The sequence below is a fragment of the Lepidochelys olivacea genome (genome assembly GCF_965140295.1).
Source record: "Lepidochelys olivacea isolate rLepOli2 genome assembly, chromosome: 20".
NCBI classification, from domain to species: Eukaryota; Metazoa; Chordata; order Testudines; family Cheloniidae; genus Lepidochelys; species Lepidochelys olivacea.
In genome coordinates, this window is record NC_140430.1 from 8,554,530 (window position 1) to 8,569,589 (window position 15,060).

The following is a 15,060-nucleotide window of genomic DNA, read 5'->3' on the forward strand; positions in this document are numbered from 1 at the left end:
TCAGGCCAAGCTCATTCTCAGTGTCGCATTATGACCAAGACAAAGCTGCTTCTCTGACTTTCTCACGCTGTCTATTCAGCCTCCCATGAGGCTTCCTCTCCATCACAACCTGCTAACTCAGAATCACAAACTCATCTTGCATCATGTGCTCACCTCTCTGCATCTCACGCCATGGCTGCTGCATGCCTGAATGAGGAGGAAGAATAGTGTTCAGTGGCTATCCAGCAAGTGCTGCTCAACAGTAGAAAGTCCTCTACCAGAATGGTCTACTCAGCAAAATGGAAACCTTTTTTTGGTATGGTCATTAGCTCGTGGAATCCAGTCGAAACTGACTTCTACCCACGACATCTAGGAGTATCTGTTACACCTTCAGACATGGGGGCTTGCGCTTAGTCCAGTAGTTCTCAACCCGCGGGCCACTTGTGCCCCAGTCAGCACACAGTTGCAGCCCATGTGACATCCTCAGGGCCATACAGGTAATAAATATATATAGTGTGGATGCAGCCCACATAACACACAGAGACCTGCATATGCGGCCCACAATGGTAAATAGGTTCAATCCTTGAGGGGGCTGTTTGGGATCTGGAACAAAAATTGGGGATTGGACCTGCTTTGAGCAGGGGGTTGGACTAGATACCTCCTGAGGTTTCTTCCAAGCCTGGTATTCTATGATAAGACCACTGACTTAGTCCATTGAAAGTGCATCTGGCAGCAATACTGGCATTTCATCCCCTGTTCCGGGAAAATCAGTCTTCTCCAGTGTCAGTGTTAAGGGGGCTTCTTTGTCTATATCTTCCGGTACGAGAGCCAGTTCCCCTGCAGGACCTAAACACAGTCCTGGCAACTCTGATGGGTCATCCATTGTAGCCCCTATTATCTTGCTCCTTTTTGCTCGTGTCAGAAAACTGCTTTCCTGGTAGCAATAAGATCGGCAAGGAGACTGAGAGAGTTGCAGGCTCTGATGGCAGAACCTTTTTATATACAGTTCTCCAAAGACAAGGTAACTTTACAACCACACCCCACGTTTTTGTCTAAAGTGGTTTCTGTTTCATTGGAACCAGGTGTTGTATTTACTGGAGTTTTTTTTTTACTAAACTGCATTCATTTTTGGAGGCGCTGCATCTCCATACCTTAGATGTCAGGCAATGTCTAGCCTTTTATCTGGACAGAATTAAAATGTTTTGGGCCTCACCTCATTTGTTTGTGCCATATGCAGATTGCATGAAGGGTCAACTGGTCTCGTCACAGATCTCCAAATGGGTAACATCCTGCATTGACAGCAATGAAATAGCCTTGGCTACTCTCCTCAGTGTGTGTGAGCTCATTGTACGAGGATGCAAGCAATGTCCAGAATGTTCCTTAGTGATCTTTCCATATTGGACGTTTTCAGGGCTGCTGTGTGGTCATTGATACGTATGTTCACGAACCATTACACCATCACCACATCTTCCAGGGCAGAAGCAAGCTTTGGTAGAGCTGTCTTGCAATCCTTGTTTTGGTAGACTCTGAGCCCTGCCTCCGGGGTGGGTGGGTGGGGGTGGTACTCCTTGTGATTCACCTAAGTGGAAAATAGAATACACAGCTGCATCTACTTGAAGAAGAAATGGTTACTTAATGTACCTGTGGTTTTTCAAGATGTGATGCAATGTGTATTCTACGACCCACTGTCCGTCCACTTTGCATCGGAGTCTAATGTCTGGGCATTCAGTGCAAAGAAACTGAGGGATGCTTGGGGTGGTGCCGCCTCATATAGCCAGGAGTGGGCCTATGGCCATAAGGCATGAGCACTGCCCCTCTACGTGTACTGCTAGGCAAATTTCTCCAGCTCCAGAGCTTTGGGCACACATACAAAGAGACATGGTTACAGTAAGTCATTGTTTCTTCTACAGCCCTGCATTTCCTAGTTGGCACCACATGGTCCCAGGCTTTGCAAGTCTGGGGATAACTTGATGTGTTAGAGAAGGATGTATGGTCACATGATTAAGAAACGGGGTTAGATGCCATGAGATCTGTGTTATGTTCCATGTGTATTCTGTGCGATGTAATGGCAGTCTAATAAGCAGAACAACTTGTGCAGTTTTGCTGTGGGGAGTTGTGCTCTTTCTTCTGTTGTATGTGATGCCATGTATTCCTGCTCTTTTTCCCCAGCTTTGCACAACGCTCTGCCTCAGCAGCCATCAAGACCCAGTAATCGAGCCGCAGCACTACCCCCTAAGCCTTCACGTCCTCCAGCAGCGTCACCAGCCATAAGCCAGCAGCCCATGCTCCCCCAGCCGCCTTTGCCTCAGCCTCCCCAGGTCCTCCTGGAGGATGAGGAGCCTCCCACGCCTCATCACAGCCTGCCTCTGAGCACCAGCCAGATGCAGCTCTACCTTCAACAGCTGCAGAAAGTGCAGCCGCAGACTCCTCTCCTCCCTTCAGTGAAGGTCCAGTCACAGCCTCAGCCACCCCTGCAGCCTCCTGCTCATCCCTCAGTACAACAGCTGCAGCAGCAGCAGCAGAGGCCGATGCACATGCAGCCCATGCAATTCCCTCCTCATATCCCTCAGCCTCAGCCACCTCCACAGCAGCATCCACCCCCGCAGCCGCAGCCAGCTAAACCTCAGCAAGTCATCCAGCACCACCCATCACCACGGCACCATAAGCCTGACCCCTATTCAACTGGTGAGTGCTGAAATTTCCCCTCTGAGTTCTTAACATCAGCGCAGCTACAATTAGTAACAAATTAAGGGTGTTGGATGCCTGGTTGGAATGTAAAGGAGTACTTGTGGCACCTTAAGTGAGCTGTAGCTCACAAAAGCTTATGCTCCAATAAATTTGTTAGTCCCTAAGGTGCCACAAGTACTCCTGTTCTGTTCTTTTTGCGGATACAGACTAACACGGCTGCTACTCTGAAACTGGTTGGAATGTGATTGTTCCACAATCTTTTGAGCTTTGCAGATACTGGTGGTGAGTTGGCATCGGGCTTGGAGCATGGACAAGTCATCAAGAAACGTATTTAGTCTCAGAGGAATTCTTTAAATAACTTGATAGTCTAGTGAGGACTCTAAGCTTTTCTCCTGGGAGCTTAAATCTCAGTCCATGGGGAAAACCAACTATTGTAGGGCTCAAAGTTAGGAAACAGATTCTAACTGGCAATGCTGTGCCCTGTTAAGATTCATCCCATCCCCTTTCAGCATGGAAGTCTAGCCTGTCCTGAAATCAGGGTACAGTTGGTGAGTTCCATCTAGAAAAGAGGCTGTTTGCTCCCTTTGGCAGGATGTTTGGTTTGTGATTTTATAGTAATAGCATAAATCACCACCTCCCCAGGAACAGATCAGGCTTCCTGATTCTGTTTGGATTTGAAGTTCTCGTGTGCCGTTGGCAAGCATGTTGGGAAGTTCCCCATGAAAGGATCAAAAGTGCATGATTGCCAGTGTAGTATCTGGTAAAAGGAAATAAACTGAAGTTAAGGAGGATGGCTGCTGAGTATTGTTTACTAGCCAAGCACTTTAAGTTGTCCCCTTGGGTAGTTTATTAGATGTTAAAATACAAATAGTTAGAATCTGGTGACAAGAGCCAGCATCTCCAGAATAGCCAAGCTAGCATTACAACACTAAACATGTACATGTATGCTAGCCCCCAGCAAGTGATCAGATGGCAAGCAGCCTTGCCAAAGTGCTTTCCCTGCCTTAATGACAGCCCTTCTGGGGTATGCTCCAGTGGACGCACCGCTGAAAAGGAAATAAAATGCCTGTGACTGCGTGAGTGATTCAACCCAGATTGGGCGGTGGAAAGTCTCAAGCGAAGTGCTCAGACTGGTCCCTGAGACATAGACAGAGCCTTGTCCCTCCTAGCTATGGGCAGATTTTAAACCCTTGTAAGATTATTTGAGCTGATGATGGTGTCGCCTAGTCTCCCTCATAGTGCCCTTGATCAAGAATATTTTCTCTACAATCTCTAACAAGCTTTGTTACAGGATAATAGTGCATATGAAGATGGGTATTCATTTCTTGTGTGAAGGACAAATATATTTTTCTGTCTTAAATATTTAGCATGAATTCTTTTTGCTTCTCTTTACCGTTGTGTTGTTTTAGATATGTAATGACCCCTGGCTGTTGGGTGGAGTGCTATTTTCAGAATGTGCTTTTAATTTTTTCCTCCTATGCTAAACATTGAACTGTGTATGTAGGAGAAATAAGAGGACTGTGTCAGTGGCCTTCAGCCATCATACTTTGGGTTGTGACCTTCTCAGATGTCAATGGATTGAGCAGGATTTTGATGGGAGAGGAGAGGCCTCCAAAGAAAACCCAGGCATTGCAAAAAGTGTTACAGGTTATTTAGTGATTCAGGAGGTGGTTCTCTTTAGCACCAGGCTGGTGCCCTCAGCAGGGTGCTGCTGGAGGTGCTGTCTTTCCAATTAAATGTAAAACTGAGGCTCACTTTGGTTCATTAAAGATCTCTAGTTAGGGGTGTTTGTCGTGGTGCCTTGGTTAAATTCTAATTGGAATTACTACATCCTGCCTCTTTCAAACCCGGCCACCTGTAGTTTAAAATGAATGCCATAAACCATCATATAGGGTTTCTGAGAGTTGTTACAAGCGACGCCAGGGAGCTATAACAACAGAGGGCAGACAAATAAAGAAGGGTGCAGACAAGTGAAATTCAGTTGCTTCCCTCGCACCCATGAGGCAATCTGCTGAGCACCTCTCTAGTGCCTAGCGTGTTGGCTGAGTCCAGCCAGAGCCTGAAAAAGGAAAGCTCACTTCCCTTATAAATTTCAGTAAACATCAAATGAAATGGATGTCTCCAGGTGCTCCCTCAGTTCTCTGTGCCCTAAAGTGCATGTGTGATTCCTGAACAGAGATCTTGAGAGACTCTGGGGGCATAGAAATGTAAGGGGAGAGTTTTAAAATAGTAAATGTTCAGTGATTCTCAAATGTTCTGTGGTTCAGTGGAAGAAATTGCATAGAGGAGCTTACAAATTCTTTAAAATAGGAATGTATTTTGTATGGAGGTTTTCCATTCCTCAGAATGAAGTCCATGGGCTTCATGGCCAAATCCAAAGGGCAATCCAACAAAATCCTTTTCACTTGCTACTGCCCAGCCACCTACAGCCCTTGTGCATTGTGAATGTGCCTGTGACAACCATGGCACTGGCCTGACACCGGACTGTAAGAAGGCTGGTGGGAGGTTCCCCCTATCTGCATACCACTCCATGCAAGTCTGGCAGGCTTATGGAGAGGAATAAACAGATGCAGCTAAGTGTATGGCTCTTTGTGTGCTGATCTGGGTGACAGAATCTTAAAGTTGCTCTGAATTAGGGCTTAGGGTTAGTGTGAATTAGTGTGGCAGTGCAGCCCATGTGACAGCTGGAAGTACTGAGGGGCAGGACTAGACTATGGAAACTGCCAACTGGTGTGGAGTCTTCCTATGTTTGTAAGGTGAGCCTGGGTTAAATTCAACCTGCAGACGGTGTCAGTCCTGTGCAGCAGCATGCTGCTCGATCTGACTCAAGGACAAGTTCTCGCCTCGGTTAATGTTTGGATAAGCGATAGTGATGACAGGTTAACTGACTGGTGCTGAATTGTTCCAGGTCACTTGAGAGAAGCGCCTTCCCCTCTCATGATGCATTCCCCACAGATGCCCCAGTTCCAGGGTCTGGGCCACCAGTCACCACCTCAGCAAAATATCCAGCCGAAAAAACAGGTAAAGGAAGGCATAATCTGAATGTGGGGTCCCAAAGGGCCTGCTCTCAAAGCACAGGGTTCCCAACCTGTGTTGGTAGCTTGGGCTCATGCCCACAACGGTGCACTCTCCATGAGCATGCATTAGAGGCTAGGCCAGCCCCATTGTGGGACTCTCATGGTGGATTGTTCAGGATGTTACTGGCTCTGTGGATGTGGGATGGACTTCCATCAAGGAAGGTGTTTGGATGGTGACTGACCCATCTCAATGTGCTAACATGGCAGGAGCTCAGAGCACCCTCTGTCGTGCAATCCCAGCCCATGGCAGCAAAGGAAGAGAAGATGCATTCACCGGTCATCCGAAATGAAACATTCAGCCCCACGTTGCGACAGGAACCTCCCAAGCACCCAGAGAGCATCAAACCCCCTGCACATATCCAGCAAAGTAAGTTAGAGCCCCTGCGGTGTTAGTGTTGAAATGTGTATTTTGGGTGTAACATGGGCTACGATGAAGGCTGAGATGGAGAAATGGACTGCTCATCACGGTGAAAGCCTGAGAGTCTACACCTCAGTCAATTGGCCTGCCCTCGATAGTGGGGAAGGAAGGGACAGGATCACTCCCTGAATGCTCTAGGAAACTCAGATACCCTGACAGCCTGCAGGAATGGTCTTTTGCCCTTACCGTGGTATATATGTGTGTGTTTCAGGAACAGAAATGAAACCGATGGAGGGTGGGCGGCCTGTAATCAGACCCCCTGAGCAGAATGTGCCGCCACCTGGAGTACAGGACAAAGACAGACAAAAACAGGAACTGAAAACACCTGTCGCTCCTAAAAAGGTAACAATTCACCACACCTGGATGCAGTCAGTTTGTGGGAAGGGGTTATTTAGTCCTGCCGACACTCCAGCATTTGGTCTATATTCTTTTTTGCGAAAGGGGCACAGAAACTCTGAGCTACTAGAAGAGGCTGAACTCAGTGTAAAGCCCCTAAAAATTCGAGGCCAAAGTTGTCCCTTCTCTAACAGTTTGATCTACTCAGCTAGGTCCCCCATCCTCTTCTGCTTAGGACACAGGTTGTGGTGCCTCGAAGCGGACATGGCCTCATGTCTTATCCCAGATTGAGCAGACCTGTCCCTTCATGCCAGGGTGGGGCTCACCAGAGTAAACTAGTTTTAGTGCGCGTATGCTCGCTCTCTCTCTCCCCCCGCCTCTCCTCCCCTCCCCACCCGTGTTGGGGGGCGGGGAGGGAGGCAGCACTGTTATCCTCACTGCTTCATGAAGGTTTGGGCCCAATTTTTTAATGTTAAAGTGATTGTACAAGAGAATTTGGCCTGGCTGAGAGCTGTGAGGACTGATAGCTTCTATCTGCAGATCAGGAACAGCCTGGGCACAGCAAGGCAAGCATCTCCCACCTGTGTCACTGAGATGCAGCGGGAGGACTCCCTGTGTGTGGGAAGCGAGCTCAGTCTCTGTGACCCATTCGGCCCTACACTTCTGGCCACAAATGGGGGAAACGGATGTGGTGGTTTGACGATATGGGAACCAGGAGCTGTAAAGTGAGACTACCAACTCATTTCATACATGTCACTGTGAACAGCCTTCAGATGGTAACATCACCTTCTTGAAGTAATGGTCCCTATTTGTGTTCCACTGAGGGGTTAAGCATGCACACTGTGTGCCCAGAGTCGGAGAATTTGAAAGTAGTGTCTGTTGGTCCCTTCATGCGCCCTGGCTCACCTTGTGCTTCGTCCAAGGTATTAAAGGGAGGGGCTGACCAACTGTGACTCCAATTCTTCTCACTGCCGCATGGTGCAGGTCGGAACTTTCAGTGTCTTCCTCTCTGGTGCATCTTTAATAAAGATAGTTGTACATAGTTTTACCCAGGTTTATGGTAGTTTTACCGGTTTATGGTAGTTTTACCAGTTTATTACCGTTTTTATTGCAGTTTTAGCACTTAGTTAAGATAAGATTGGGGTTTGTTTTTTTCTTCATACAACACCCTGCCTGGTACCTGTGTGCAGGTACTGGACTATGCCCAGGATTCTAGGCTTCAAACTCTGCGCCTCCTGCCCGCACTTCTTCTCCATCAGTGATTAACCCAGTGCTGCCTCTACTGCTTGGGGGAAGCTCACATCACATTCAGGTTCAGTATTTGCCAGTCCTTTCCCAGCCACACCCAAAAAGGCCAGACCCTCCGCTTCCGAAAGCACCACATAGAGCTCACCATGAGGTCTCACTCAGACCCAGGTAGGGAAACTCCCCCTGTATATCGGCCTGAATCAGTGAGGAACGCACACCTCCCATTACCACATCCAAAGCCTGTGGAGGCATCTAACTGGGAGATAAGGAAGCATACCATAAGCATGGTACTAAGTCTTGCTCAAAGTCAAAGAAAGTGGACGCTCCTTCCATGAGTTCGAGCCATGGGAATGGAATTCTCACTAAGTCTCATAGGCATGAGAAGAAGTCCCACAAGCAATGGAATCTGGTACTTCCAAGCACCTGTCCAACAGTACCGTCATCACCAACCCTCCACAAGACATGGGATCCTCCTGTTCTGGGAAAGTCCATGCCACCGGCACTGATAGCAGCCCAGGGAAAGGGTGCCTGTGATACCGGGGATATCTGGAATTGTACCTGAACCCCAGGACATGTTCGCCTTGCCAGACCCAGAGTCACCCCAGCCAGCCAGCCCTTCCTCCTCTAGAGAGAGGATTTCTCCACCTCAGGACATTTCCCCAGAACAGGTCCTTTCACCGTCCTCTCTGATGATCTACACCCTTCCGCCATTTCTGACAGTACCACCATTTGAACCAGTCTGCCTTCTCCTCCTCTGAAAAATAGGAACCAGGAGAGGAACCAATTATGTCCTGTCACCCCTACGTGTCTTCACAGAGACTACCACATCCATGGCAGCATCCTCCATTTCAATGACCTCAGAGCCATTGGTACCTCATACCGTGGGGGCCACCACAACCTTCCTCGGATCTGGCCTATTGGCTGTTACTAGGGACCGGGTCCCAATACCTCCCCTTAGAACCAGCCTGGTCCATGAGGGAACATTTTGCTTGCCTCCTGCTTAAAGTTTCCTTCTAGCAGACGCTTGGATCTGTTGGAGGAAGAGGAACACCTCAGTGCTGCCAGAATTAGTAAGTTTTCCCTCTTCATCTCCAGGTGAAGCAGTGACTGCAGCATCCCCTTCGCCTCTGGATGACTACAGGCAGTTTCAAGGAACTGTTGCAGAGATTCTCAAGGGAACTCCAGTTTCCACTGGAAGAAATCTAGAAACCTGGGACCAGCCACAATTGCACTGCCTATTACTGAGGCTATTCTGGAGCCTGCCAGGACCGGGTGGCACACCTCTCCCACATGTATGGCTACCCCAGAGGGGCCAAAAAGCATTACGTTCTTGCTAAGGGGTCTGAGTGTTGTGTATGTCCATCCCCCCGTCCCCTCCCCCTCCCACTTTTTTTTTTTTTTTTTTTTTTTTTGCATCCTCCTCCAAACGCCCTAGTTGTCCAGGCAGTGACTGCACAAGCCAAGCAACAGCACCCTCAATCTATACCTGCTGATAAGGAAGGCCAACATTTGAACCTTTTGAGACACAAGATATTTTCCTCAGCTAGCCTTCAATTCTGTATCGCGAACTCTCAGGCATTACTAGTCAAGTGTGACTTCCTGAATTACAGCAAGTTCCAGGAATTTACTGATAGTCTGCCGCAACACAGTTGGGCTCACTTTCAGGCACTTACTGAGGAAGGGAAGCTGATAGCCAGAATAGCCCTCCAGTCAGGGGTAGATGCAGCAGATACCTCTTTGCAGGGCCATGGCTGTGATCATAGTTATGCAGTGTGTGTCTTGGCTCCATTCCTCTGGTTTCCCGAGGGAGGTACGGAGCACTGTTGAAGACCTCGCTTTTGATGAATCCCATCCTTTTAACCAAAAGACAGATTAATCGCTGCATTCCCTCAAGGACTCCAGAGCCACCCTTCACTCACTGGGCATCTACGCTCCTGCCCCCAACCTCAAATTCCACCAGCGCTATAGGTCCCCCACAATTTTGCCTTCAAAGACCACCTGAGCCTCCAAGGAAGCATCAAAAGACTCTGCTACCTCGCCCCCTCCTGGGCCTCCTTTGCAAGCTTCAGCATCACAGCTAAAACTTCCAACCAAGAAGTATTTCTGACGCAAGCCCCAACAACTATGCCTGACACCTCACAAACACACTCCCCCCATTGGGGTCATTTAGCACTCTTTTCTCATGGTTGGAGTGCGATGATAATAGACAAATAGGTGTCGAACAGCATCCACCAGGGCTATACGAGTTCGTCGAATTACCTCCTCCAAGACCGCCCTCCATGTCCCTCTTCAGGGACCATCCTCACAACTGCATTCTCACCCAAGTGGTGAACTCATTACAACAGGAAGCAGTGGAACACACACACAGAGAATACCGGGGAACAGGGTTTTACTCAACTTACTTCTTGATACCCAAGACGAAAGGCGGGTGGAGACCAGTCCTCAATCTCCAACATCTGTCGGTTCGTTCACAAGCTCAAGTTTTCAGTGGTCATGCTGGCAGCAATTATCCTATCCTTAGAAAAGGGCCATGTGGTTTACGGTTCTCGATACAAAAGTTGCTTATTTTCACATTGATATCCATCCATCCCACAGATGTTTCCTGAGATTCATAGTGGGCACCCACTATTTCCAGTGCAGGGTGCTCCCTTTCAGAATAGCCACTGCTCCAAGTCTTCACCAAAGTTTTTTCCATCTTTGCAGCCTTTGTCAGACATTAGACTGGCTTCTAATTGCACGATCCAGACAAGAAGCCCAAGCATCAACCTCCATGTTGCTCAACTTCCTTTCATCCCTTGGAGTCATCATCAACGTTGAGAAATCAATCCTAGACCCCACACAGTCTCTGAACTTTGCAGGAGCTATCATCAGTTCGGCCACAGTACAGGCCTACTTACTGAAAGACTGGTTCCAGACAGTGAAATCTCATCATAACTAGCATCATGAGCAATCATGTACCAGCCAGGACTTTCCTGTCCCTCCTGGGCCACGTGGCTTTGCGTACATACGTGATCCCATTTGCACAACTCCACCTTTGCTGCCTTCAGACGTGGCTCCAGTATGTTTACTCACCAAACTGTCATTCCCTGGATTTCATGCTGCCATCCCTCCGATTGTGGTCAGAGCCATGTCATGTATGCATGCGGGTTCCCTTCCTTCCCTCCTACCAGACAAGAAGATCATCACCAATGCATCCCCATCCCCACATGGATGAGCACATGACACAGGGCACATGGTCTCCCCAAGAATCCAGGGTGCACATAAATATCCTGGAACTCCGAGCTGTAAGAAAGGTATGCCAGTCCTTTCTTCTGTTTCATTCACTCCTGTCATGGTCTCATCACGTCAGACAACGCTACTGCTGTTTTCTGTATTAACAAACGGGAATAAGATTGGCCTCTCTCTCTCTCTCTGGACTTGGTGCATCAATCACCAGATCTCTTGTCTGCAGGCTATCATCCAGGAACACAGAATGTAGTCTCAGACTCTATCAGCAAACGTTTTGCAATTGACCACGAGAGGGAACATCACAATTCAGTAGTACACAGCATCTTCACCTGATGGAGGACCCTGACCAGACATCTATTCACATCACAAACAAACAGCAAATGTATCACATACTGCTCCAGAGAAGGCCTCAGTCACCACTCTCAGGGTGATGCTCTCCTGCTTCCTTGACCAAATCAACTACGCCTTCTCTCCTCTACCTTTCCTGCCTCAGGTACTGCACAAGATCCAACAAGACAGAGTGATTGTCGCCTGCTGGCCCAGGCAATTCCAGTTTCCCAATCTCCTCCACATAGTCATTCTGTCCACCAATTCCCCTCCACAACTTCCCCAATCTCCTGACCCAGTACAACAGCGAGATCAGGCATCCCAATCCACGTGCACTCCACCTCAGAACATGGTATTTGGATGGGCATTTGCTTTAGCATGCACATGCTCTCCTGCTGTGCAAGACATCCTCTCCAGCAGCAGGAAGGGCTCCACTAGGCAATGTTACTGAGCCAAATGGAAACGTTTCTCATCTTGGGTCCAACAAAAAGTACTTCTGCCTGAACTGATGGGGATCCCCCCAATCCTGGATTATGTTCTGTCCTTGAAGTCGTCAGCTCTTGCCTCAACTCTTTGAGAGTCCACCTGACGGCAATTAGCACGTTGCACCGTCTTTACACACCCACTAACCACTAGGTTTTGGAAAGGCCTCATCACAACCTCTCCCACCCAAATGATCACACCCCAATGGTTACATGAATCTAGTTCTCTCTATGCTAACAAAACCACACTTTGAACTGTTACCATCGTGCTCTATGTCCCTCCTTTCCATGAAAGTTGCTTTCCTTGTTGCTATCACTTCTGCGAGAAGGTTGGTGAACTTGAAGCTATGATAGAGGATCTGCCTTTTATAGTGTTTGAGAAGGATCCTTTCCCTACGTCTCGACCCAAGGTTTTATCAAAGGTGGTCTCCCAGTTTCACATCAGTCAGTCTATTCACTTAACTGTTTTCTTCCTGAAACCACACACATCTGCAGAGGAACATCAACTCCATTCTCTCGATGTCTGACAAGCTCTGGCCTGTTGCTTGCAGAGCACAAAACCAATCAGGAACTCCCCTATGCTGTATATGTTATAGTAGCCGAAAGACTCGGGGGACAAGTCATCTCCACCGAGAGGATCTCTAAATGGATTTTGGATTGCATTTGGGTTGCACTCTGCTACCAACTGTCAGGCCGACCTATCTCCACAGCATTGCAGGCTAACTCCACGAGAGCTCAGGCTTCGACCATGGACTCCCTTCAGTTAGGGACAATGTAGAGCGGCCACCTGGAGTTCTTACACACCTTTGCAGCACACTATCTTAGTGTAGGACTCAGCAGCAGATATCTCCTTGGGCATGCCTGTTCTCCACACAACCATTCCTTCCTCATCCTTGCACCCTCTTCCGACTTAAGTACTGCTTGTTAATCACCACCAGTGGAATAGTAGGGATCATCACTTGAAGAAGAGGTTACTTGCCTGTAATTGGAGGTTCTTTGAGATGCGTGGTCCCTATCTGTATTCCACTTCCCACCCTCCTTCCTTTCTCCTACGGATCTGTCTGATTCACATTGGAGAAGGAACTGGTGACATGGTCCGGTTCACATCAGCCTTTATCACCTTGGCTGGAAGCACAAGGTGAACACAGGCGCATGCACTGACCGATGCACACTAATTTCAAATGCTCCGACTGCAGGTGCATGGTTCGCATGCGTAACCCCTCTGGGAATACAAATAGGGACCACGCATCTCGAAGAACCTCCAGTTATAGGTAAGTAACCTCCTCTTTCAGTAACTGTCAGTCTGTGCTGGATTGAAACAGGTCACAAGTGCTGAAGGTTCCCTTCAGCAAATGATTTTGGGGGAGTTCTGTGGCCTCTTACTAAGAACTTAACCATAATGCCTAGCACTAAGGTTCATGCCAGACTCATGCTACTGTGTGCTGTTAACATTAGCTGGGAGGCTATGTCTGCTAGTTATGGCCCAGTTCATCACTAATGGTGCCTTCTTGACTTCACAGGATCTGAAAATAAAGAACATGGGCTCGTGGGCAAGCTTGGTCCAGAAACCCCTCACGACTCCGTCCTCCACAGCAAAGTCCTCCAGCGACAGCTTTGAGCATTTCAAGAGGGCAGCGCGGGAGAAGGAGGAGCGGGAGAAGGCGCTCAAGGCTCAGGCAGAACAGGTGGAAAAGGAGAAGGAGCGGCTGAGGCGGGAGCAGGAGAGGATGAGGTGAGAGGCCTGCACATCTGTATTTCATTGCTCCTAAAGCTTGTCTCTCTAGGGTACCAAGGTGCTGTGAATGGGGCTATGTCCCCATTGGGGACAATCTCTTCTGCTTTTTGCTTCACTTGTCAGCTTGGTGTCTTGGAGCCACTGCTGATACTTTGGGAAAAGATAGGTTTTGCAGCAGGATCAACCAGAAGATGGTGAGGATAGGGCTGTCTCCACTGCCCTTTTGAGGGGTATACCAGACATGGCCCTGTTGTCCAGGCCACCTTTTCTCTAGCTCCCTCGGGTTATACCTCAGCTCTGTTAGCCTAGACGTGTGGCAGCACTTACATGCTGCAGTGCAGGGACTCTGAACATAATCAGTGTGTGTAATATAGCCACTGTTTCCCTGGTGGGCTCACGAGGAGATGGGCTCCTTGCCCACACAAGAGCCAGTGCAAGTTGTAGAGCTCCAGCATCATACTCTATTCACAGTTCATACCACTGAGGTATCTGGGTGTGCCACTGGATAACAGCTGCTGTTTCCTCCTCCTTAAGCTGACTAACAGTACTGTTAAGCAAGAAGCAATATGAGCAAGAATCTCTCTATGCTAAGCACTTCCCATTCCACAGTGTGGGTGTTGCAAAATGGGCGGCTTGACTATGCAACAAACTCCACAGGGGGAAACCCCTTAGCTGCCCATTCTCCAACTGGGATCCTCAAGGAGCGCTTGCTGGGGGAGATGGCTGGACATATGGTGCTGGCTGCTCTTCCTCGTTTCCAGCTGCTACCTGGCATTAAAAATGTAATACATTGAGTCCTTTCCTCAGAGACTTCACTATGTCAGTGATTGCTGGAGTTCCCGCAGGAAGGTTATGGGATCACAGTGGGGAAGGGAGGCATCCATGAGAAGCTCTAAGATATGGGTCACACTAGGAACAAGTTTGAAACAGCCAAATCTGAGACATCCCTTCCCACTCTAGAAGGGTGTTTCCTCAAATAGTCCTTCATCACAGCAATGATGAGCCAGCCCTGGGTGTGGAAGAAGGACCCAGCAGTACCCCCGTAGAGCTGTATTAGAAACTGCCATGATGCCTTATGTGGTTGCACAAAGCACCCCACCATTCTAATGACACTCGGGTCTTGGCAGGAGTCGTGATGATGAGGATGCCCTGGAGCAAGCTCGCAGAGTTCAGGAAGAAGTCCGAAGACGCCAGGAGCAGCAGCACCAGCAGCAGCAGCAGCAGCAGCCAGCTGCAGCCTCTGCGCCCCAAGCACAGAGCTCTCAGCCACAGTCCTCTCAGTCTATGCTGGATCAGCAGAGAGAGATGGCCAGAAAACGGGAGCAGGAGCGAAGGCGCAGAGAGGCGGTGAGTGGTGGGGGGATATTGGGCACTCTGATGTGGGGCTCTTTGAGGCAGATGCTCCGGCAATGAGCTGAGTGACAGAGCATCACTCTGCAGTGTAATTTGATAGTCCTAGAGCACGCTGGGTTTATCAGCCGGGGGTTACAAGCAGGCCAGAGTGCTTTTGCTGGAATGCTGATGCCTTGGTGAACTGAGTGA

The 15,060-nt window shown here is 48.8% G+C and overlaps 1 protein-coding gene across 11 annotated transcripts in view; it reads left to right on the forward strand.

The window, feature by feature from the left end:
- Positions 1-15,060, forward strand: part of BRD4 (bromodomain containing 4) — a 259,586-nt gene that overhangs the window by 207,873 nt on the left and 36,653 nt on the right. For all 11 annotated transcript variants that reach the window (XM_084610636.1, XM_084610643.1, XM_084610645.1 and 8 more), the window contains 6 exons: positions 2,149-2,664; positions 5,576-5,688; positions 5,952-6,111; positions 6,374-6,504; positions 13,304-13,515; positions 14,646-14,865. In XM_084610636.1, the coding sequence (XP_084466762.1) occupies positions 2,149-2,664; positions 5,576-5,688; positions 5,952-6,111; positions 6,374-6,504; positions 13,304-13,515; positions 14,646-14,865 (1,352 nt within the window). The remainder of the gene's footprint in view (positions 1-2,148; positions 2,665-5,575; positions 5,689-5,951; positions 6,112-6,373; positions 6,505-13,303; positions 13,516-14,645; positions 14,866-15,060) is intronic.